Source organism: Podarcis filfolensis, assembly GCF_964270895.1.
Source record: "Podarcis filfolensis genome assembly, chromosome: 14".
In the NCBI taxonomy this organism is placed as follows: Eukaryota; Metazoa; Chordata; class Lepidosauria; order Squamata; family Lacertidae; genus Podarcis; species Podarcis filfolensis.
Window position 1 is genome coordinate 36,718,185 of NC_139616.1, and position 25,958 is coordinate 36,744,142.

Here is a 25,958-nt window from a genome sequence, read left to right on the forward strand (position 1 = left end):
AAAAAAGAGTTGTAATAAAAAGGGGGGGTTGTAATCCAAAAAAAGGGACAATCACTTCCGGGTGTGACGTGGTTGTAATCCAAAACGGTTCCTAACCAAGGTACCACTGTATCTGGCATTTTGCACCATCTGAAGTTACCAGTTCCTTTTTTGAGGGCAGTCCCACAAACAGCACATCACAGTAGTCTGTATTAGAGGTTCCTAAAACATGAATGATCAAGGCCTGGCCTGTCTTCTCTGGGAAACAGCACAACTGACACAGCAGCTGAACTTGGAGAAACATATTGCAGCAAACATATTGCGATGTGAAGTAGGGTCTGGTTGGAAGATGAATGCTCACACCATGCAACCAGTGGCTGAGGGCATTTAAGAGGTGGATTGATCATATGATGTCTCCAGACTGACAGCATTTGTGGGAAGGATTCATGCACACACGGGGAATTGTAGTTTTGTGAAATCAAAGTGGAATTAAGTCATCTGTCACACAATAAATCCACTTTTAAGGAAGGATGGACTTTTTGCGGTTAGCAAAGTGAAAGTGAATTGCATTAAAAAGTGTTTAATGAATGAACAATTAGTGGGAAGCTGTACAAATGTCCTATAAGCAGGTCAGCATGACTGCCCACATTATTTTTGTGTGTTTGTAAGTTGTTTTTAACTGTTTTTAACATTGTGTTTTAATTGTTGTAGTCTTCTCTAGAACCTTAGAGTGAAGGATGGGTAATTAATAACAATAATTGTTGTGTAACCTTCCTACAAACAAATCAGACTGAATTTTCAATAAAGATCAGAAATTATCTAACCTCCACATAAATTTTGGGCAAGCAAATCAGGATGAATCTGCAATAAAGAGGTTGTCTGATGGAGACCAAAATATCTCCATCAAGTGAACTATGTATCAATTTGCTTCCAATGCAGAAACTCAGATATGAGACACAAAAAGTTAAAAAGCAGGGGGTGGGGGTGGGGGCAGGTTACCTCTGAAGATGTGTAGAGTGGCTTTCAACTTTCACTGAGTAATTGCAACCAGTTCATACACATTAGATTTAGTGGAAGGGATTCTAGGTTAGAGATTATTATTTTCATATATTATTTGTCTCTCTGAAGGCATTAAGCATCCTTAATAAAGCATATGGAAGACCCGACCACACATTGGGACCTGTTTATATGTTTATCAGATGGAAATATTTTGCAACTGGGTTTTTGTTGTGGAGTAGTTAAAATGTGTTGTATTATGTGTAACGCATGAATTCTATGGTTGAAATGATTATTTATATGTGGTTTGTGGGTTGTTGTTGTTGTTTTGCTTTTGTTGTTTTTAAGGGATGGCATCCAATTTCGTTGCACTTGTGCAATGTTGCACGTGTGTAATGACAATAAAGAATCTATCTATCTATCTATCTTATATACTTACAGAATTTATACCCCCCCTTTAAACAACTATATAAGCATATGGTTTTGTGCACTGCTTAGGCTTCTGATTTAAGAAAGTGGACTTGACTGCACTGATATAATGCATGGGAATTCTACAATGTGTTTTAAAATAATAATAATAATAATAATAATAATAATAATAATAATGCCCAACTTTATCCCCACAGGGATAAATTCACCCACAGAATGATCTTCATAGCAATCTATCCTGTGTCCACTCCGAAGCAAATCCTACCAGGCTGAATGAAGCTTACTTAGTGAGTATTAGGTGGTGATTCTTCCAAATCCGTATCTCATTTGCAGCTCAGTAAATGGGAGTTTGGGGATATTATGCCGTGTACCTAAAATGTAACCAATTAAATATTATACAGGCACACGGATTTTTATTTAAAAGAAAAAAAGCAAGCAGGCTAGTCCTCATTTCCCCCTGTCCTTTGCCGTCGCAAAGAGAGCTGTGCGGCAGCATTATTCTGGATCTGCGCGCCCCCTCCCCAATTATAAATACGGCCACAGCTCAGGCCAGCCTAGTAAAGATGAAAACCTAATCCATATTGGAGCGAAGGAAGGAGGGATGCGCACGGGAAATCCGATTGTAAACCCACCTTTCTTCCTTCTCTCCGTCCCTCCCCCCCCCCCAGCCTCCCACTAGCAGCCTGGCCGCAGCGGCGTCTCTGGTGCTGATGCGCCTGTGCGCGCAAGGCAGGGAGAGGAGAGGCGACGGCAACGGGAGTGGCCAGTGGCGCAGGGCAAGCGACGTTGGGCAGAGCCGAGCCGAGCGCTGGGGAGGCGGAGGCCGAAGCGGGAGGCGCAGGAGCAGCATCAGCATCGCCGCCGCCGCCGCCATCCATCTTCTGCAAGCCGGCGGAGCAGGTGCCTTCTATCCGCGGCGCGGGGCTCGTCCGTCAGCGGAGGAGGAGGAGGAGGCGGCGGCGCCAAGATGTTGGAGATCCAGCTGGACGATGGCGGCGTCGGGGGCTACCCGGGCGACGATTACTGCTCGGGCTCGGTGATGTCGGAGCGGGTGTCGGGCCTGGCCAACAGCATCTACCGCGAGTTCGAGCGCCTCATCCGCTGCTACGACGAGGAGGTGGTCAAGGAGCTGATGCCGCTGGTGGTGACGGTGCTGGAGAACCTCGACTCGGTGCTGACCGACAACCAGGAGCACGAGGTGGAGCTGGAGCTCCTGCGCGAGGACAACGAGCAGCTGCTCACGCAGTACGAGCGGGAGAAGGCGCTGCGCAAGCAGGCCGAGGAGGTGAGCCCCAGAGAGAGAGGGAGACCCCTGCGGGCGACGCGCCTGCAGCGGGGGAAGGGTGGGGGTGGGGTGCGGAGAGGCCGCGGCGCGCGCAACGAGGGCGCAGCGCTGGGCCAGGCCCAGGCGAGGAGCCAAGGGGACCCACCAAGGCCGACGCAGCCCTCCTGCTCCCGAGAAGCCTCATAGGCAAGAGTGGTGTTGCCGTGGCCCAGATCTGGGCAGGAGGATGGCTTTCTGGAGCTCAGGCCCAGCTCATGTGGATTGTACTTGGGATCCATCACCTACTAATAGTGGATTATTATTATTTTTAGTAGCAGTAGTAGTGTTACTATTATTCTGCAGCTGCATGGGATTTCCCATCTAAAGGACAGATCCAGGACCTGCTTAGCTGCAGCAGATTCTCCAGGAGGATGAAATGTTCTGTAGAGCCTTAGCTGGGCTCCTAAAAACAAACAAACATGAGAAAGCGTTAGGAATAAGCCATGGCTTGCTCTGTCTTGGCTGAAGAGCAGGGAGAAAGGAGGAAAGGGGCAGCTCACTGGAATCTGGCAAATGCATTGGAGCTCTGTGGATTAAGTTTCTTGAAATGGGAAAGGGGGCAGAGGGGAGTCCTTGTCGACACCCAGGTTTCTTTTACTAGACTCCAGGAGACATTTAAAAACCCAAGTCGGAATCCGTCCAGAGTGGGATGGGTGGAGGGAGGTGAAGCAAAGATCCAATGCAGTGAAGACACTGCAGGGATACTTTCCATGGAGTGCTGTGTGCAAAATACTTTCCTTTGCAACCTGCCACCCATCCCCACCAAGTAAATTACCTACTGTTCCTCCTGATCCCCTCCCTAAAATAGTCTGCCCTATTGGTTGTCCCTGTCCGGGTCCCCATCATCTGTCTCCCTTTTGTATCCTAGTGCCAGTCTTCCCCAGCCCGGTGCTTCCCATTTGTCTTTGGACTGCAACTCCCATCAACATTGTTTTACCTGGGGCTGATTGGATTTGTAGTCCAAAACAACTGGATGTCATCAGGTTGGGGGAAGGTGGGCCTAGGATAGCTGTGCCCACCTGCCTCCCCTTTCCATCAGCCCTTGGCAACCAGCCATGTACCTCTGCCATTCATACACCAATTCCTGTGCCAAGATGAGATAAATCTTTCGCTAGATCCCAGAAAGTCACCATGCCGGCTTCTCCCCTGTTTTTCTGTTTTTTTTCTAGTTTTCAATTCCCAACAGTTCAGTTGGCCCTCTGGGCGATCTCTTCCCCTCCATTCCGCCAACCATTTGTTGGTGAAAGGAGAGGGGGGGGCTTGTGTGGCACACTGCTAGGCCCTGGAAGTGCCAGCCTCTGTTATCTTTAGTTCCCGCCCTTGTGTGGTGCAAAGGGGGTGTTTGTAAATGCCATGGAAGTGGACCCAAATGCCAAAGTTGCTCTGCTTGTTATTGGCTGGTGTGGCAGGACTGGAATTGCTCTTGGTTGATTTCTTAGTGATTTGCTGTAGATTTGTAAGTTCTTCTGACTCCCAGTTTTTTAACAGCAGCAACAACAGCCAGTATGGCCTAGTGGTTAGAGTGTTGGACTAGGGCCTGGAGGACCAGGGTTCTAATCCCCAAGTCTCACTGGGTGACCTTGAGCCAGTTGCTGTCTCAGCTGAAGCTACCTTGCAGGATTATTGTGAGAATAAAATGGAGAGGGGGGAGAAGTGTATACACTAAGGTTGGGGGATTATTATTATTTAGTTTGAAGGCTGCATTCTCTTCTGGGCAACCTTCCAAGAGTTGCATGTCAGTGGTGGGCATGGGCAAAAGTGGGGGGAGAAGTTAATGTAGATTTTACCTTTGTACAGTAGCCTAGTTTCTACACACATGCACACCCCCTTCTATCTTCCATCTAGGTAAGTAAAGAAGCAATATCAGGCAAATTCCAGCTAGGCAAAAATAGAGTTGGGGTGCAAAGGGGTGTGGCCTTGGGGCAATTCTTAAGGCTAGATAGAGAGGCCTGAAGAGCCCCATCCGGCCCCCAGGCATGAGGTGACCCACTCAAGTTGCACACTACCCTGAGCTTCTTGAAGGGACGTTGGATTTAAATGTAATAGTAAGTAAAAATAATCAAAGTTGTTTTTTAAAAATATTTCTCTCCTTCCTCAATTAAGATACTGAAACAAGGCTGCATACACGCTATACACTGAAAGCACAGTCAAAGCACATTATTTCCCTCAAATAATTCTGGGCACTGAAGTTCGTTAAGGGTTTCTGGGAATTGTAACTCTGTGAGGATTCTTTGAGGGAAAGAATGTGCTTCAGATGTGCTTTAAAGGTACAGTGTGTACACATCCAAAGAGAGTTTTTTTAGGTGGGAGACAATGACTGGATTTTTGTGTGGAAAGAATTATGAACTCAGTTCTGGTATGGAAAACCAATTCCGGGTCTTAAACATATGCTCAGTTTTGTCCTGGTTCTTAATTTCTAATTCTAAGGGTATATCTGCTTCTGTAGCCAAAATGGCCACCCATCTGTATATAAGAATGCCTCTGAAGCAGCAGAATGAGGGAAACTCTAATGCAGGTGAGGGGAGCTTTTAATCTTTCAGACGTTCAGCAACTACAATTCTCATCAGCTCCACCAAACATGGCCAATGGGCCAGGGACAATGGTCACTGTAGTTCAGCAACAGCTGGAGGGCCCAAGGTTCTCTACACCTGCCCCAAGTTTCTAGAAGTGCAAAATATATTTTCGAGGGGGGAAGCCTTGAGGGAGGAGCCTCTGCCCACACAAAAGCAGCCTAAAGAAGACTGAGCATGCTCAGTGGTCATAGAATGCTAATTGACTGTGAACCCCTGGAATCTCAAGTGGGAGTATTCAATGCTGCAACCTTTTGTTGTGGGTCCCACTTGTTATTTTTAGAGTGTGCTCTCCTTGATGTTTTAATTTGAGGAGACCCACTAGAGCTGGGAGGTCAGGAGTTTTCTATGCCAAGGATGCAGTCCGGCTGAAGGGTAAATTCTCTTTGCATCATCAGCCTCGGATGCCTCTTTCCCTTACATCAATTGTCAGGACATTTTTTTGGTCCTTTGGGCTGATGCCTGGTCTTCTGGCATCATTTCACAGTTTAAGAAGGATGTTGACAAGCTGGAAAGTGTGCAGAAGAAGGCGACCGAGCGGATTCTGCACTGCAGGGGGTTGGACTAAATGACTCTTGTGTCCCTTCCAGCTAAAAGTCTATGATTCTATGACTATGATAAGGGGTCTGGAGTTCAAGTCATATGAAGAATGGTTGAGGGAGTTGGTTAGGTTTAGCCTGGAGAAGAGAAGACTGAGAGGTGATATGATAGGCATCTTCACATTTGTGAAGGGCTGTCATGTGGAAGCTGCAGCAAGCTTGTTTTCTTCTGCTCTGGAGGGTAGGAATTCAACCAATGGATTCAAGTTTCAATAAAGGAGATTTTGACTAAGCGTTAGGAAGAACTTTCTGATGGTAAGAGCTGTTGGACAATGGAAAAGACTACCTTGGAAGGTGGTGGACTCTCCTTCCTTGGAGGTTTTAAAGCAGAGATTGGATTGCCATCTGTCAGAGATTCTTTAGCTGTGATTTCTTTATTTCAGGGGGTTGGACCAGATGACCCTCAGTGTTCCTTCCAACTCTATGATTCTAAGGTTCTACATGGCAGTGTGGCAAGGAACAAGATGGGGCAGCTGTGAACTGATGTACAAGAAACCTGAAACAGAATGAGAACAAAATAATTCTCTTTGGTATTTATATAAAAGCACTTCTGTCAGTGATGTGCTTTGCCAGCTGTTTAATCCCAGGCATATTCATACAATTCCTTTAATCTTATCTAAATTAGAAACAGCTCATCAGATTTCCCCTCCCCATCCTGAGATCCATGGACTTTTCATATTTTTAATGGTTATTATCTTCCATAGAGGAAGAGATCAAAACTATTAGAGTCACAATCCAACGAAAGTTGAACTAAGTGGTGAATTTATTTCTGAGTAGACATAGGATTGTGCTGTTTAAAGAGTTCATTGTTTTCAGTGGGAGAAAGAGTGGGGTTTTGTAACAGTACAACCCTATGACTGTTTACTCAAAAGTAAGTCCCGCTCTATTCAGTGGGCCTTGCTGTTAGGCAACTGTCCTAGAATTGCAGTCTCTTGTGGAAATCAGTGGGACATAGGATGTGCTGAATTTTGGCTGGATCAGGCCTGAAGGTGCTTTCAGCTTAGAGAAGATGTGGCTACTGTAGCTTAGAGAAGAGTTACTACTGAGAAGTATAGAGAATGAATGGATATAGGGGATTCATGTGTACTTTCTATCAAATACATTTTACGTGTCTTGATCAGAGTTCAAGAACCTATTCCAGCAAGGCAAAAACACTCCGTGTGCAAAGCAGGGCCAATGAGGGGTGTAGCTTGGGGAGAGTTCTGAGGGCCAGTTACGAGATGCCTGCAGGGCCACATTTGTTCCCCAGCCCTGATGTGCCCCATGCCTGCCTTTAACCAATGATGGGGGCATTCATTGTTTGCCAAAGCTGTCCTAAATCATTACACTATCAAAAATGACAAACAGGGAAAGGACAACTCGGCTGTGGGACTGGCATCCTGCATTTTTGCATATGCCCAAAGTACATGGGAAACTGTAGTCTAATGTGGAGGTTAGCAGAGCATGGAGTACAGTGGCCAAGTTGTCATCTCTGTCCAAAACTGGCCATAGCTGGCAAACCAGCCATAGCTGGAAACAGGCACTCCTAGCTGTAGAGACTGCCTTAGTTTCCAGGGGCAATGTCGTATCAAGTAGGAATCCCAGGCTATGGACCTGTTCCCTCCAGGTGGATGCAACCATGTCCAAAGCTGACTACCACCAACATATGGCACCAGTGTTGAAAGATGTGCCCTGGCTACTGGTCCAGATTCAGGGTTCTGGAACTCAGAAATATGAAACCTCCATCTTGTCTGCATTCAGTTTCAATTTGTTGGTCCATGTCCAAAGTTGAAGCTCCCCGAGTGAAGGTTGTTTTTTTTTTTTTTTTTGCAGCCTTACATTTTAGCTATTGGAAGGGAAAGCCCCCACATTTTCCAAATCCTAAGTAGCATCAGATTGATTAGGCATGCAGGTGGCTAAGCCCTCATGATTTTTCCATCTTTGGATACTTATGTATAGCAGTATCACAAAGTTTGTGGCTGCTTTGCAGGTGCTCTTTGTATGAGGTTAACCTTGCATTGTCATTCTCCAACTGATGCCAAGCTATAGTTGGCGGACACATTGCTCTTACTCTTTTTTTACAGTACTGTACTTATGTAGTGATTTTGAAGCTTTCCAAATGTGGAAAATCTTGAATCAGACCCTGAGAAATACCAATTTCACAAGAGTCAGAAGTGTATGCAGGTTTTTTTAAAAAACATGCTTCCCTACCTGCAGTCTTTGATTGGTCTTTGGAGAAAAGATGATGGAGGGCACAGACTTTGTTTGCACATCACTTTAAACCAGAGGTGAGCAACCTTTCTTCACCTGAGGGTCGCACCCCCTTCTAGGGGCCATATGCCAGAAGCAAAAGTGGATGAAGCAATGGATGTCAGTTTACTTACACATCTCTCTGGAAGCCAGAAGCATAATAAGATTTCAAGGTCAAATTCAAAACTCTCAATGAGGGTGTAAATCTGGGCTGGTGAAAGGTGTGGCTGTGGAGAGCATGTGGTCTAGGGAGAGTCCTGAGGGCCAGAGAGAGTGTCCTGAGGGCCACGTCCCATCACCAGACCTGAGGTGCCCCATCCCTACTTTAAAAATATAATTTGGCTTAACTATGTTTTGAAAGTGTACTGGTGCACAGGCCCTTAAATCCTCACTCATTTCAGACCCAGTCTTGTGGTTTTTGTCTCTCCAAAAAAAGCCACAAGCAGTTATCCAAGAACAAGCCTTGGCTACAACTTGTGGTTTGTTTGGAGAGGAACAAACCATGAACCTGGATTAGGATGAAACGTTAAACCAAATAATGACTTGTCTCAGCAGGAGCAGAGGAGAAGTGCAGCACCCATGATTTTCTCCCTGGGCACCAGAGCACTTGCACGTTCACCATTAAACCATAGTTAAGTTTAATATACACATGCAGACCTTTTAGATGTTTACACCCGTTTAGGGTAGCAGGCAGCCGTGTCCATTTCCAGGCTACTCCATTCCATTTCTCTTTCTGGTTTTTATTCCACTCCCATTTACAGGCACTTGCTGTTGTGTGGACACTTGGAATGCTCAGCCCCCTTTGAACTGTTTTTGGGTTCCCCCATTGTGGTGGGGGAATCAAACCCTGAAAGATGCGAGGGGACTTTTTCTGATTAATCACAGTTTGATTGTCTCATATCTCAGGTTCTACCAATGCTAGAAACTTAGCCTTTTTTAAAAAAAATGAAAGCTGAGGATTATGGTTTATGATGAGGGTGGCAGTCCTTGCTGCATCCCTGCTGGACTCCCATGAGGAGAACATACGTTATTCTTACCATAATAGAATTGTTTATAATTGGAAATGGCTTTTGGAGGAAGATGTACTGTTGGACTGGCATGCAGTAGTTATTCTTATGATATCTTAAAAGTAGGGAGTGGGTGGGATTTTTTAAAATTAGTTTTCCTGGCAAGAAAGGAAGAGCTTTAGAGCTCCACGATTTTACTGCATATGTCTGTGAGGCCTTTATGGAAATCAATGTGAGGTCAAGCAGTTGATGAAGCTTTATGGAGTTGTTACGCTTGCTGATTTAGAAGCACAGAAGAGAAAGCTAAATAAGAGCAAGGGAGTCCGTTAATGCGTTCCGTGTCTGAGTTAACATCTTTTGCATCCTCGGGGCAGTAGCATTCACTTCAGATTTTTGTTCTGAGGATTTTTTTAAAGAGTTCTTCACATTTATAACCCACCTTTCCCCATAGCAAAACTAATGAAGAGCTTTGAGGGCTGATTCTTGCAGCCATCCATGCATGGTGAGGTATCTTTTTTAATAAAAGGAATAATTTTTATTAAAGGTTTTCTTGGTTTACAAAAGTACGTGCATTCTCTCTTTTCTCAGGTTGTGGGGTCTTTTCTACAGATCAGTTACATTTGATTTGAGACATTAGTGTTGTAAGCAATATCTTTTCTATTGGTTCACCCTGCACAGATTCCACCATGATTTGTACATAGTGCTTGGTGACCGAGTGGGACATATTGGAGTGGTTGGGTGAATGGTGGATGTTTGTGTATATGGGTGAACGTGTGGGAGCGGAATGGGGTGGGTGACATTGACTGAATACTAGTGTATGTTTTGTGTAGGCAGACTTTGGTTGTGATGTGTAGTATTTTGAGAGCCACTGGCTGTGTACATGTAAAATGCATGCACACACAACGATCCTGGGAACTGTAATTCCCCTGTCACTGAGCTACAATTTCCAGCACCCTTAACAAATTGTTGTTCCCAGGATTCTTGGGCTGGGGGAACTTGCTTTAAATGCATGGTGTATATGCAGCCAGGATGTGCCTTGGCAAAAGAGAGGCTGAAGAGGGAAGGATCCCTGTCTCTAAACATGTTTCAAAATGTGCTGCTAAGTTTTTCGTTTTTATTTTGGATTTTGGAGTTTGGATTTATGTTCAGAATGGAGGTGGCTGATTGCATGGAAAGCTAGTGTGTTTTGTTTTGGGGTTAGATAGGAACATAGGACACTACCTTGCACCAGGTCAGAGCAGGTGCCAATTTAACAGAGTGTTGCCTATTCTGATTGCAAGCAACTCTCCAGGTTCTCTGGCAGAAGTCCTTTCTATTACCTTTTGCCTGGTCCTTCTAAACTGGAGGTGCCAGAGATTGAACCCAGGATCTCCTCCACATTATGCAGGTGCCATCCCAATGAGCTGTGGTGCCTCCACAAGGGACCTCCCTCTAATCTAGCTGTTTCCCCTATGTATGGTTCCAGTGTGATCAGCTTCATGCACTGTCCGTTTTTGTACATGACACACAATAGACCCTTCTGAAGAAGATGCTCTCGCTGCCCGTAAATATCGCAATGCATCGAGCAATTCCTGCTTGCTTCTAAATTATTTATTTGCACTTCATTCTGCTTGCCAATATGGCATTTGTTGGTTTTCGTTTCTGGGCTTTGCCTTGCATGTTCACAGGGATAGCACTCTCAGCAGTTTTTTGTTTGGCTTGGGTTGTAAAATTGTTGCTTTTTGTTATGAAGGCTCTCCTGTGCAAGAGGGCAAAACCAAAACCTATTCACACACGAACACATACACAAACGTCACTGATCTGTTCTAGTTGCTCAGCAGTCACCAAGGCTTGAACTATTTCTTACCAAAGTGTGCAAAGCTCATAACTTAAGTTTTCAATCCAACTGGGTTAAAAACCACTTACAGTGGTACCTCGGGTTAAGTACTTAATTCGTTCCAGAGGTCCATTCTTAACCTGAAACTGTTCTTAACCTGAAGCACCACTTTAGCTAATGGGGCCTCCTGCTGCCGCCGCATGATTTCTGTTCTCATCCTGAAGCAAAGTTCTTAACCTGAGGTACTATTTCTGGGTTAGCGGAGTGTGTAACCTGAAGCGTCTGTAACCTGAAGCGTCTGTAACCCAAGGTACCACTGTACTTAACTTTTGAAAGGATAAAATACGTAGGGTAAAGGAGTTTGATACATGTTTTTAAAAGCATTATATGTGAATATATCCTAAGCATAAATGTCTCTTATAAACATTAACATACTGGGTGGCCAGATAAACAAATTGGCCCTAGAGCTTCTGCTTATTAGGGTTGCCAACTTATTAAAATCATGCAAGATGCATTTTAATCATGATAACATGAAGGTGAACCAGCGGTTGTAAATTGTACCTTTGTACAGTTGGCTGGTTTCTGCACACACTTGCACTCCCCTCTCCATCCTGTGTCTGGGCAACCCAGAGGCAATGCCAGATTTTAAGGCAAAAACTCTTAAGGGAAGTGTAATGCTGGGCTGGTGAGAGGTGTTGCCTGTGGAGAATTCTGAGGACTCTCCATTTGGCCCCTACCCTTATCATAAACCATACTTTCTTGTGGGGAAACAAACCACAGAGTGACAGGCTTAGCATTGTGGCCTTATGTTTAGATTTGCTGCAAACAAGCCGTTGATCTGAATCCAAGGTTTATTGTTTTGTTTAGAAACAAACCACGAGTGCTGGTGCAGACATAAAACTGTGCCACTCTGTGGTTTGCTGAAGAAAAGGAGGAGCAGAGTAGATGTGTTTGAGCTTGCTCACAGACTTATTGAGCACCTTTCTGACTGCTGCAGGGAGCTGCGCAAGGCCCCATATCTGCTATGAAGGACTTACCAGTAGATTAGGGATGGGGCCGCCTGTAGCCTTCCTGTCATTGCGGGACTCCCAGTTCCCATCATCGCTAGCCAACGTGGTCAGTGGTTAGGGATTATGGGAGATGTAGCCCAACAACATATGAAAGGTCATAGGCCCTAGATCTGCTAGTCACCTTTGGAAGCTCAAATGGCTGTGGGAGAACCTGGTTTGGCCCAAGAGATTTTGCCTGAGGGGAACAGCAAATGACTCCCACGGCGCTTCCATGTTCAAGACAGACCAAGTAAGGCCCCATCTGCATTTTACATTTCAGGAAGTATCATACCACTTGTAACAGTCATGGCTTCCCCAAAATAATCCTGGGAACTGTAGTTTGCGAAGGGTCCTGAGAGTTGTTAGGAGAGTCTTACTCCCCTCACATGAGCTATAGTTCCCAGAGCTACCTGGGAGGAGAGCCTGATTGTTAATCTACACTAGGTTATACAGTGGCACCTCTGCCTGCGAACGGGATCCATTCCGGAACCCCATTCACAACCTGAGCAGAACGCAACCTGCGTTTGAGCGGGTTGCGATTCGCCACTTCTGCACATGCGTGTGACGGCATTTTGAGCATCTGCGCATGTGCGAGCGGCAAAACCCGGAAGTAACCCTTTCTGGTACTTCCAGGTTGCCACGAGCCGCAACCTGAAAAGATTTAACCCGAAGCGTCTTTAACCTGAGGTATGACTGTAATCAGAAATTGATGTGGAAATGTAACAAACTGAATTTTAGACTGGAAAGTGAAAGAAACTGAAATTGACAACTTTGCCTAATGGTAGGGCTGGCCCTGATGGCCTCTCTTTATTACATATTGGAATGATAATTTCTTTTAATACGGAACTGCAACCCCTCCCTTATTTTTAAATTGTAATTATATTGTTTAGTTTTCTGAGGAGGAGGAGGATGCTTAATAATACAGTATCATTGTATTTCTCCTCCTAAGCCTCTCCTTGCTATAACACCTCTGAGGACCAGTTCAAACATTCATTCGCTCAAATGACACCAGGCCTCTCACAGGACAGCACCACTTCAGTTTTCACATGGTCAGATTTTTAGGTGGAAGTGTCCTTGTGTGTGACACATCAGAGAAGACACCCCTTCAATCTTGTCACAGTGTCCATTTGATAGCTGTCATTTTCCACATACATATAGCACGTTTTTCTGTTTGATTTTTTTTTTTTTGGCCCATGTAGAAGTTCATTGAATTTGAAGATGCACTGGAGCAGGAGAAGAAGGAATTGCAGATACAGGTCGAGCACCTTGAATTTCAAACACGGCAGCTGGAGTTAAAGGCCAAAAACTACGCAGACCAGAGTAAGTAATAATAATAATAATAATAATAATTTATTATTTATACCCCGCCCATCTGGCTGGGCTTCCCCAGCCACTCTGGGCGGCTTCAAAAAGAATATTAATATACTGTGATACATCAAACATTAAAAGCTTCCCTAAACAGGGCTGCCTTCAGATGTCTTCTAAAAGTCTGGTAGTTGTTGTTCTCTTTGACATCTGGTGCGAGGGCGTTCCACAGGGAGGGCGCCACTACCGAGAAGGCCCTCTGCCTGGTTCCCTGTAACTTGGCTTCTCGCAGTGAGGGAACCGCCAGAAGGCCCTCGGTGCTGGACCTCAGTGTCCGGGTAGAACGATGGGGGTGGAGACGCTCCTTCAGGTATACTGGACCGAGGCCGTTTAGGGCTTTAAAGGTCAGCACCAACACTTTGAATTGTGCTCAGAAACGTACTGGGAGCCAATGTAGGTCTTTCAAGACTGGTGTTATATGGTCTCGGTGGCCGCTCCCCGTCACCAGTCTGGCTGCTGCGTTCTGGATGAGTTGTAGTTTCCGGGTCACTTTCAAAGGTAGCCCCACGTAGAGCGCATTGCAGTAGTCCAAGCGGGAGATAACCAGAGCATGCACCACTCTGGCGAGGCAGTCCGCAGGCAGATAGGGTCTCAGCCTGCGTACCAGATGGAGCTGGTACACAGCTGCCCTGGACACGGATTTAACCTGTGCCTCCATGGACAGCTGTGAGTCCAAAATGACTCCCAGGCTGCGCACCTGGTCCTTCAGGGGCACAGTTACCCCATTCAGGACCAGGGAATCCTCCACACCTGCCCGCCTCCTGTCCCCCAGAAACAGTACTTCTGTCTTGTCAGGATTCAATCTCAATCTGTTAGCCGCCATCCATCCTCCAACCGCCTCCAGACACTCACACAGGACCGTCACCGCCTTCACTGGTTCTGATTTGAAAGAGAGGTAGAGTGAAAGAGAGTGAAAATCATGTGCATGGTTTGTCTGAAGGTCTGTGAATCATACACAACTTGTGTTGAATTCAATAGGTGTTTGTCCATACTGATTGAACAAATGCAATGGTGAGGAACCTGCGGTTCTCCAGATGACATTGGACACCAACTCCCATCAGCACCAGCCAGTATTGCCAAAGGGCAGAGATGATGGGAGTTGTAGTCCAACAGTACATGGAGGGCTACAGGTTACAAATCTCTTCTAAAGCATTTACTGTTTTTAAAAAATCTTCTAGGTGACCACAAAATATCTGGAGAATTGAGGGAAGAGGGCGCCAGTATTGCTTTTGCCATTCAGTGCTCAGACACATACACACACACCCGTCTGAGCCAGTAAAATGGATCATCTTGAAATTGCTTATTTCTTACAGGGCTCATTTTAACTGCCACTATCAAGTCACAGATCATAACAGTCTTTGTTGACTGAACCATAAAGTTTATGGATCCAGTGCTTTACAGCGCTGCCATGGGAGAAAAGTACAGATTAAAGACATGGATACTTATGGATTCTCATATTTTTTCAAGAGATCCCCCTCAAAACCACCATCAAACCATAGTCTGTGTCGGTGTTTACAGATGTGCCGTGTGATCTGTTGGTGCTGCTGTTGTCATCCTTGTGAAGAACCACAAGGATCTATATCTTGGATTATCATTTCTATGGCAAATCCTGATCTGCAGTTTTTTTAGTGTGTAGTCCTACCAACGCAAGCTCTAATTTGATGGTGGGTTTTCAGGGAACCTGCATACAATCATGCGACTTCATCAGGATCGGCTTCAGTCCTACTAAACCCTATGAAAAGCCAGAGACAGAGTTTGTCCATTTTTGGATCTAGGAGAGACGCAGTCAGAAAGGGTGGTGCCTAAGACACTGTTTCAAAATTCCAAATGGGCTCTAAAAGGTTGCTGACTGATGATCTATGCTATCCAGGGTTTCAGACTGAAGGCCCTTAGCTTAGAGGAAAGGAACAAGCTCTGCAGGCAAAAGATTCTGGATTCCATTCCTCATGTCTACAGTTGGAAAGGACTCCTGTCTAAAACACTGGACCGTTGCTGCCAGTCAGTGTTGGTTATACTGAGCTTGATGAACTAATGGCCTGACTCCATGAAACAGCTTCCTAGCTTGAGTCTTCCTAGACCTACCTAGAGGTGTCAGTGATTCAACCTTCAGCCTGTCACGCCTCGGCCATAAGCACTGAGCTACAAATGGCATTCTTGTGCTTGCACCCTCATTCCTTTTGGTGTTTCCATGTTCACCCCTCCTGGAGATGATAGATAAAAAAAATTATCTTTCTCTCCCTTCTCCCTTTTATTTTCAATGAACAGTTTCCAGGTTGGAAGAGCGTGAATCAGAAATGAAGAAAGAGTACAATGCTCTTCACCAGCGTCACACAGAGGTAAGTCATCATTTCAGAGGGATAAAAAATCCTTTTCAAACTATTTGCATAAGAAGTGGAGAAGGGCACAGATAGAGGAAGAGAGCTCTGCAAGCCTGTAATGCTGTAAATTCTGCTCACTCTTGACACTGGTGCTCAATTAATTTCTGCTTTGGGCCAGCTGCTTTTCCTAGAGCAAACGTTTCCCACAACATCACTGGCTTTTCCGATCTTTAAGGACATCCCTTTCTTTGAAAGAAATGGTTGTCCAGAAAATAAAATGTTGGGATGTTCAGTCTTCATTTTGGCCCTTCATTTTGCATTTCCCCGCTCCTTTCGCAGATGATCCAGACCTACGTGGAACACATTGAGCGATCCAAGATGCAGCAAGTTGCTGGAAATAGTCAGAATGAGAGTGGACTACCTGGAAGGAGGTAATGCTGCACCTTGGCTTTGTACCTGGAAAACAAAACAAAACTCAGATGACTTCTGAACTGTGAATATATGTTTTAGGAGGAAGGCACTGACCCAGTCTCCTGTGCTCTCTGCGTGACCAAAAGTAGCAGTAGCTGATCTCTTTTATGGCTGGTGTCCCTAAGTTTGATTGCAAACCATTCTTCTTCTTTAATAATAATAATAATAAAATCCACTCTTCACCCTGAGGTCCCACAGTGGGTTACAGTAAGTAAAATGCAATATTAAAAACATTTTAAAATAACTTAAAATCGCAGAAATAAGGTGGGTCCTAAACATGGGTCCTGGGAACAGCCAATGAATCAGTCTGCTGCTTTGATCCTCAGCTAGCTCCAAGCGTGCTGGATGGTGATGGGGGCAATTCAGGAGAAGAATGGGAGTTAGGTGACAAACTGGATCTGAGGTCCCAGGCCTTTATCGAAAAGTGGTGAAGGGAGCTGTGGTTCCCCCGAGCTGTGGTTTTTCCCTCCCCAACAACCTTCATATCCCCCCCCCCAAAAAATAACACACAGCGGGCCAGAGCTTCCTCATCTCTGTCTTATGCAGTTGTGTTCAACCTTGGGTCACCAAGTGTTGTTGGACTACAGCTCCCATCCTCAGCCAGTGTAGCTAACATTCAGGGATGATGGGAGTTGTAGTCCAATAACCTCTGGGGACCACTGTAATAGACAAGTAAGGGAGAGATCTGTGATTGGGGTGTTCATTTGTGTCTCTTGCATTTTGTTTGTTTACCAACCAACCATTTGTTGAGATAAGTGAAACAATGGCAACACCAGTTTCTTGCTCTGTATTAGACAAGTTCTCCATCTTTTTAAAGCCCCTCTGGGCACTGGTGGGTGGCTTGCTTCCTCAGAAGATAGAAGACTACGCCTGGAAATCTCCCTTAACCAGCTATCCAGAGTCAAGGGGGCTTTTCCTTCATTCCAGGCTGCGCCTTGTACACACATGGTTCAAGAGCTGCAAACCTGCTTCACCATAAACCTTCCCCCTGCTTGCTCTCCATATAGCTTTTGTGTCTCCATCTGCTTAGGCTCTTAGGCCCCATCTGCACAATGCATATAAAGCACTATGATACCACTTTAAACAGTCATGGCATCCCTCAAAGAGTCCTGGGAACTGTGGCTTGCTAGGAGAGTTGTTCAGGCACCCCATTCCCCTCACAGAGCTGCAATTCCCAGAGATTCCTGAGAAGGGGAATGAATTGTTAACTCATTCTTGGGACTCTGTGAGGGGAATAGGAGTCTTCTAACAACTCTCAGCACCCTACAGTTCCCAAGATTCTTTGAGAGAAGCCATGACTGTTTACCACTTTAAATCTACAATGCAGATGGGGCCTTAGAGAGGTGAGAACATGTTGTAGACTTCGTGTGTGTTTGTGATGCAGCGTGCCTTGCCGCTCTCTAGATTGTTTTTGTGTATTGTTGCACTTTTGTATGCCTTTGGATTTCTTGTTTTCAGCCCCACCTCCAGCTCTCAACTCAGAGTTGGTGAGAGAACCAGGAGATTCTCTCCCTACCTTAGAGGTGCGGCAGGGAGGTTATGGCAATTAGAGTTTTGGGGAGGTTGTCAGCAGGACAATCCAACATTCACTAACCCTTCTTGAAGACCTTCACAGCTTGGGACTCTGGTACCTGAAGAACCACTTGTCCACATCTGCTCACCTGAAAGCTGTGGATTTCACCAGAGGCCCTTCTCCAACCCCCTCCCTTGCCATCAGAGGTGCAGTGGGGTGGTTACTGAGGAATGGGGCTCCCTGACTGTTGAATGCTCACCTGGCCCCAGGCACCTCCTTTGCTGTACTCTTGGCCCCAAAGACCTTTGCATTGCACCAAGCTTTTAACTCCATTCTGTTTTTTCTGGGTTATATCCAACGTTATTCCTATGCAGAGCAGATGCATATAAATTAATAGGAGTGACTAACTTTGGCCCATTAATTTGAGTGGGGCTACTTTGAGTAGAACTTAGTTGTCTACAGTCCTCTGTCATTTTTATGCTGCTTATGTTTGCTTTATCTCTGCTGGTGTGCTTTTTTGCTTTTCTTTTAAAAAGCTCTGTGTGAGTTGGGCTATCCCAGATCTTGCTGGACTACAACTACCATCATCCCTGACCATTGACCCTACTGGGTGGGGCTGATGGGAGTTGGAATCCAACAAAAGTGCAAAGTGCCAAAAGCCCCCCCCCCCAATCTCTGTTTTAAATGCTGTTGCTTTTGATGCTTCTGTTTTCAATTGCTTTTTATTGTTTATTTTAATTATTTGTTGTCTACTGTGGGAACTCCACTGATGGAGTGTGCTAAAAAAAAAAAGCAAACACTCACTTACCCCCTTTTTAAAAAAATCACAATATGGAGACAGCCATCAGCCAGCTATGCGACTGGGGCTGCCACTTTCCCCAGTTACTGAAGTTGCAGGAAAATTTTGCATTCCAGACTGTGTTAGGTGACATCTGCACCATACATCTAAAGCACTATGATACCACTTTCACAGACGTGGCACCTCCCAAAGAATCATGGGAACTGTAGCTTGTTAAAGGTGTGTTGAAGGTTTTTAAGAGGCCCCTATTCTCCTGAGCTACAGTTCCCGGAGGTCCCTGGGAAGAGGGATCGGTTGTTAAAACCACTCTGACCTACCAAAATGAATGAATAAATAATATTCTGCACGATGCTAATTTTGCAATGGACGGATCATTATGCAGATTTTTGCACGCCTGCCTACATTTGCTTGCTTTGGAGTATGATTTCTGTTAGAGATAGTGAAGTACTATGTGAGGCAATAAAGCCCTCACTTTTGGAGAGCCTGTTCAGCCACCCCATCCCTGACGTGGCTTCTGAAATCTCATGAGGCCTTGCTTATGTATTTTCTTTACTGGCTTAAGGAACAGAAACTGCTCCCTAATCCTTTTTTAAAACTGGAGGTAAGTTTTAAGGCAGTGCCAGAAGGACGTTCCTGATAGCACCAGGCAGGGGTGAGCATTCTACAGTTGGGGAGCTACATCTGCAAAGGCCCTCTCCCTCTCTTGCCACCCTCCAAACCTCCCTCACTGGACTGTATGTATCACCATTGTGTGTTCCAGACTCACTGCATGTTCATTAGGCTGGATGTTTTATGTGTGCCAATGTCTCAATCTCTGCTCAGGTGAGCATTTCTGTGAGCACATAACAACGTTTGTGTGTGTGTGTGCTTGCATGACTGTTGCACTCTAATGGTTATTCTCTTGTCTTGCTTCTTGTGCCGTTGCCTTTCTTGTGTGGGCTGCTCTCTGTTTGTCACTTCAGTCACCGCCAGTCATGGAGGAAAAGGTAATTTGGAAGAATCTGTATCTGTTGGGTTGGGAGCTCTTTGCGGGGGGGAGTAGCTGTGACCATCAACAGCGCTTTTGCTGTTTTGTGTTGATGTGAGACAAGCTGGTGAGTTGAGGCAGGACAGCCTATTTCCCTAGGCTCTAAAGAGGCAGAGGAAATGGTCTCAGGTCACACCAACATATGTTTGACGAAGAACAGGGTCCAGAATTTGAACTGAGCATCGCTGCAGCACCTGATATCCTCACACAGCAACCAGGGCCACACCTGCACCATACATTTAAAGCCGTATTATACTGTTTTAATAATCATGGCTGCCCTCAAAGAATCTTGGGAATTGTACTTTGTTAAAAGTGCTGAGAGTTGTTAGGAGACACCCCTATTCATGTCACAGAGGTACAATTTCCAGAGTGGCTTAGCAATTACTCTCTCTTGGGGAATCCTGGGAATTGTAGCCTTGTGGGGGGAATAGGGGTCTCCTAACAACTCTCAGCACCCTTTAAAAAACTACAATTCCCAGGATGTTTTGAGAAAAACCATGACTGTTAAAGTGGTATCATTGTGCTTTAAATTTATAATGCAGATGTGGCCTTGGATTCCACTGCCATAGTAGGGCCTACCGAAACCAGTGACTGCCTTTGGCTTTCCATCCTTCCTAATGCCCGAGGCCTGGGATTACAGAGTGGTAGCAGACGGCAGCTGGGAAGCTGCAATTTAAAAAGGCCCATAATGCCCCAGAGCAGCTCTCTGTCAGGGCATTGTGGGTAATTGCAATGAAGAGCAGTTCATAGCTGCCCGCTGCCTACAAGCTCACTTGGTGGGGCTGAGGTCCGTTGGTGCCAGTGGGGCCATGGAGGCTACTTTCCCATGGTGCCCTCACATTTGGCGCTAGTTCAAATCCTGACAAGGTCACTGCAACAGGTAGACTTGCAGTGCATCTAGGAAGAGCTAGGTGTCCTTGGAGCAGAGGTGGGCCACCTTCCCCCCCCCCCCCCGAGGGCCGCCTGTAGTCTGTGGGTGTGGCGGAGGGAGGAAAGCATTTGACAGGTAGTTTACTTCTAACAGTCTTAGCTTTTGTCAGGCATTCAAGCCTAAGGTTAGAGATCAAAGACAGGAAACTGCAAGCAAGCTGGAGTCAAACTTCAGACAGATCCAGGAAGTTCACAGGCCTAAAAGCCTTTGTAACTTGTCCCGGGCAATGGATTGGCCTTTCACCGTCACCTGACACCCCTGGCCATGAAGATTATGGCCTTTTTTTGTGAGCCTGTTGGCTAGAATTATGCCCACAGCACCCCATTCAGCAGTTCATATTAAGAGGAGCTAACAATAGGCTATCTCATATCAAAACCAGCGGCGAAAGGAGAAGTGATAAAGCTTTAACAAAATTGAACTGCGTGTGGTGCTGTGGTCTAAACCACTGAGCCTAGGGCTTGCTGATCAGAAGGTCAGCGGTTCAAATCCCCACGACGGGGTGAGCTCCCATTGCTCGGTCCCTGCTGCTGCCAACCTAGCAGTTTGAAAGCACATCAAAGTGCAAATAGATAAATAGGTACCGCTCTGACAGGCAGGTAAACAGCGTTTCCGTGCACTGCTCTGGTTCGCCATGCTGGCCCCATGACCCCGGAAGCTGTCTGCAGACAAACGCCAGCTCCCTCTGCCTATAGAGCGAGATGAGCGCCACAACCCCGGAGTCATCCGCAACTGGACCTAACGGTCCGGGGTCCCTTTACCTTTAGCAACATCCTTTAGTGAAGCCTGGCCAAGCATGTTATATCACTATACACAAATGCTGCTAAGATCACCAGATAAAAGCCCCTCTTTTGTCTGAAACACATGTACCTGGCTCTCACTGGGACCCTCATTATAGCATCAAAAGAGTTGCTTCCCTCCCAGGATAAATAGTAAATTCAGAGGTGGGTTGTGGTTGGCTCTGGGTGATGTCAAAGCCTTCTTCACCCATATCGAAGTCCCAGTCCAGAATCACCCCCCCCCCCCACCAAGCAAAAACGACTTGCTTTTAAAAAACACACACAGGCAAATGCAAAGATTCATATAAGGTAATGTGTGGCCTTATCCATTATTTTTTTCCTGGAAACTACTGGCAATCAGTTTCCTTGACTGATCCCAATTTATCTGAGTGGGGGGAGAAATCCCTCTCCCTACTCAAGTGTTGGATGCACCAGCACAGAAATTCATGTCTTCAAGCAAGAAAATCTCCTGTTGGGCAATTTTGTCACCATTTCCCCACCCCCACGCCCACCTACAATAAAATTTGTTTGTCTCGACACACACACACACACACACACACACACACACTTTTGCTGGTTTGACTTCTCACCCTCAAAGGAGTTTGAGCATGTCTCACCAGCCCTTGCGTTCACTGCCTTTGCTCTTTGGATTTCCGGGGTTTTTGAGTTCCATTACAGCAGTTTCACACACTGCCTCTCAGCTGGATCCCTGGGGAAATGGTTTTCTGTGTTCAGCAGAAGCGGTGATCCGTACCAGGAACAGCAGGGAAAAGGCTTGAGGCTTTGCTGCAGCACCAGCTTTGGCATAAGCTCAGAGAAGCTCAAGTGCAGTTAAGGCTGCCAGTCTATAGAGTGTTGCATGAAACTCCACCTCCGCTCCCTGCTCAATTCATGCTGGAAGAAAAGTGTTTTGCAAGTTCAAAGCTGCCCTACTCCTCTTGCCAACATAGAGGTTCTAGGCTGAGGATGGGGAACCTCTGGCATGAGGTTGGAGTTCGCTTCCCATCAGCTCCAGCCACCATGGCCAACAGTCAGGGATGCATTTTATTTTTATTTTTACTTTATTCAAAGTTATATACTGATTGAAATTATCAGTAAAAGCAGCAAAAAACCAAACCAACAAACAAACAAACAACAAACAAAAAACTCATGAGACTGTAGTGACAGCAATGGATCTAGGATCACCCCTAAACTAAACACCTATTCCTTCAGAGGAAGTGCAATTCCATCTAGGGCAGGTACCCAACCCAATTCCTGGGGTTGATGTTGTGTGAGCCTTGTGCTGAAAGGTTTAAAATTCCACACCAGGAAATACAGAATTTTGTGAGTAGTACAAACCACGCAGATTTGCATTATGTCTCTCTATTTTTCATAAACTATTCCACAGTTTTATTCATTCATTTGCCTTTTTGTATAATCAGGTCTGGTTTGACTTCAGAAGGATTGTTGCTCACTGGTGCAGAGCACACACTTTGCATGCCAATGACCCATAATTCAATCTCTGGTATCTTCAGGTAGAGCCAGGAAATACTCTTTCCTGAGACCCAGGAGAGCTGCTGCCAGTCAGCATAGACCAGGGATAGCCAACATGGCGGCCTCCAGGTGTTGCTGTACTACAACTCCCATAATCCCTGGCCATGCTAGCTGGAGCTGATGGGAAGTTCCACAACATCTGGAGGGCACAACATTGGGTTACCCTGGTGTAGACAGTGTTGACCTAGATGGACTATTGTTCTGCTCTGGTATAAGGCAGCTTCCTATCCAATATTCATGGAACTATGCAGGTGCCAATGCCCCCAACTGCTGCAAAATGTATGCCACCACCCCACTGACTTCAGAGATTTTAGCAGGTACATACACTTTTGAGCATATTTTCACACTCATATGTCTGGAAACTTGGTGTCTGTTTTTTAAAAGGACTTTCCACTTCTCGGGCAGTTGAATCTTATGGGAATGTTAATGGGTTGTCCTTGGGATACTTGGCCCACTGTTAACTATGATGGGTTTGTTTTGCTGCTTTCTCCACGTCAAGGATCTGCTGGTTTCCTAACTCTTTCCCATGCTCTCTTTCTCTCCTTGTCTCTCTCTGACTTTCCTTTTCTGTCTCTAGCATGAAGAGGCGTCCCAATTCTCTGAACATCCCCCTCACAGATGACATGGTACGTGGGCAGGTGGGCGCCAAGATCGCCCCCACAGTGGACCACTGGCATCTGAGTGACCTCGGCCAGCTGCAGTCCAACTCCGGCTACAAGGTTTTTCTAACACCATCATGGAAACGAGGGCATCCTTGCCTACTTGTCAGCAGCACCTCCATCAGGACAGAGAGACCTCTGTGTGTCTGTAACCCTTTGCAGCTCATAGCCATTTCTTTGCTGATGCTTTGCTCAGCTAAACTCCTGTGTGTGATGAGTTTTCTTTTCCTAAAGGTTTTTTTCCCCCTGGGGCAGCAGTATTTTAACATTTGCCCATCAGCTAGCATACACTCAAGGTGCTTCCATCAGGACGATTTATTATGGACTCGATGTTGCCCCTGCTCAGAATTTCTTTTTGCAGTCTCCATGTTGTCCTAAAAATACTACCCCCTGCTTTTTCTTCATATAATCATATAAGCCAGATTTACTCTCTCACCCCAAGTAATGTGTACAAGAAGGCACACATTGCAGTAGAAAGTATATTTAAAATGCATATATTGGTGAAAACAACATCCAAAAGGCATTACATTTGGAGAAATAGCTTTGCAAAAATGTGAATAGTTGGAGAAAACTGATTTAGTCTAAATCCTTTTTGTTGTACCTTTTCTTGTAATCCTGACCTGGATTTCCTCTCCTCTCTGCTGCTGCCTTTTGTTAAGAAGGAGATATGCTATGCCCTGTGCCTTTAAACCATTCATAGCTTCCTGCCCCACAACAAAAAAAGGTTCCCTGAAGTTGGAAATCCAGTATTGCTCACATACTTAGTAACAAGGCTTTGTTGGGGTTGCCATATTTCTCCTCCCAAAATAGCGATTTTAAGGCTTTGGAGCTGTTTCCACTGCTTTTTTCATTGCATTGCCATACATCCAGGTTTTCCCAGACATTTTGCCAATTTGGCTAAATCCCCACCCCCATCCCCGCCACCATTTTTACATCCGAAAACCAGCACATCAGGAATTTTCCTGACATGTGGCAAGCCTATGCTTTGTTCTCTAGTTGGCAAGGTGCAAACAAAATATCATCTCGGTGTTGTGCAAACAACATCCGGAACTAGTAAAACCATTAGGGAAATGAATGTAATGTTAGTAGAAAATGCACCACTGTCAAATTACATTACTCTGGTTTTTTAGTCTTTGATGGTCCCTTTGTGATAGGATTTCTGCTGCTAGTTTGTTCTTGTTACACACCTGAAAACAATTGGTATCTAAGACCACATAGGTTACTTGAAGCTCGCCAGCACAGTATATACAGGACTTGAAATTCTGCTGCTCATTAAAGCATGGCATCCTTGCCTTTAAGAATGTATGGCTGCAAAGGGTTAAGTGGCCATCTTTTCACAGTCTCCATTGTCATTTTGCTATGCTCTGTATGTGTGTATGCGCGTGCATGTGTCAGCTGTGTAAGTATAGCTGGGTTTGCAGTAAGGGAATCCTTCTAGACTAGTGTTAACAAGATCACCCCTGGCCTTGAAGAAATCACCATTCTGTAAATTGCCTGAACAAAAGCTAAGAGTTCAGTGGTGCTTCTTGTGTTCTTACTTAAGTGGCAGGGATTTGGTGTAGAAGTCAGAAGTGCCTCTAGAAAAGAAGGTCCCCTTTCCTCCAGGGCTAGTCCATTGCTGGCACTGGTCCCACAGTGGTTCCTATCAGCCATGAAGATAGCTGGAGGATGACTCCACATGGTTCCTGCAGTGGCCAAATATGGTCCTCATCCAGTCTCCTAAAAACAAATTATGTATTATGATCCTAGAACATCAATGGGGAACTTGTGGCCCTTCAGATATTTGGGTGAAATACGTATGGTTTTGTGTAAATGTGTGTCTTTGTTTCAGTTGCACTGCTTTTCAGATGTGCGTATGTGCTCTTGTTTTTAAAAGTCCTGTCACTAGTGACGGTCCCTTAACTGGATCCTTTGGTTTGTTTGCTTCTGTAGTTTGCCCCTAAACAATGAGTCCAGCATTTGGTCATAATTATGAACCTTGCCACATCGGGGCAACAACAGCCAGTGTGGTCTAGTGAGTAGAGAGGTTTGGTGCTTCAGACTGTGTGGTTGACTGTTCCTTATATAATAAGCAAGGGTCAAATTATAACTCAGGAAGATGGGATTCACTAGCACCCATAGACGACACAAGGCCTCCAACACATTGTGGCTCCTTGTGGGCCATTATTCACCATTAAGCACTCAGGCCAAGGGGTGAGCCAAACATACGACAAAAAAATCTGAGGCGTTCTGGAGGGAAAAGGAAAAAAGAGAATGTTACGTGAGGATATTAGGTATCAGAGGATAAAACACATAAACTAAACATGACTTTTCTTAAGCAGCACAGTGAATCTTAAAAGCTGCTAACGGGCCATTAAAAATCTTGGGAGAATTACAATATTTTTGTATGGTCTAATTAAATTTATCCTTCACAACAAGGTAGGTTTGGTTAATGGTGACTTGCCCGAGGGCACCCACTTCTCTTGATTGCTAAATGGAGACTTGAACCTGGCTGTTTATAAAAGTCCAGACACAACATTCTAAACCACTGTACCACACTGGCCCTCATTTTTGTAGTGGCCATTATGG

At 45.4% G+C, this 25,958-nt stretch overlaps 1 protein-coding gene across 25 annotated transcripts in view; it reads left to right on the plus strand.

Annotated features, from left to right (window-relative positions):
* The first annotated feature begins 2,126 nt into the window (after positions 1–2,126).
* Positions 2,127–25,958, plus strand: part of MAPK8IP3 (mitogen-activated protein kinase 8 interacting protein 3) — a 68,267-nt gene continuing 44,435 nt past the window's right edge. For 11 of the 25 annotated variants that reach the window (XM_083584880.1, XM_083584899.1, XM_083584882.1 and 8 more), the window contains exons 1-6: positions 2,127–2,689; positions 13,198–13,318; positions 15,629–15,699; positions 16,021–16,112; positions 19,427–19,450; positions 23,309–23,450. In XM_083584880.1, the coding sequence (XP_083441006.1) occupies positions 2,372–2,689; positions 13,198–13,318; positions 15,629–15,699; positions 16,021–16,112; positions 19,427–19,450; positions 23,309–23,450 (768 nt within the window). In that variant the 5' untranslated portion in view covers positions 2,127–2,371. The remainder of the gene's footprint in view (positions 2,690–13,197; positions 13,319–15,628; positions 15,700–16,020; positions 16,113–19,426; positions 19,451–23,308; positions 23,451–25,958) is intronic. The other 14 variants (XM_083584893.1, XM_083584894.1, XM_083584895.1 and 11 more) reach the window with 6 other exon arrangements.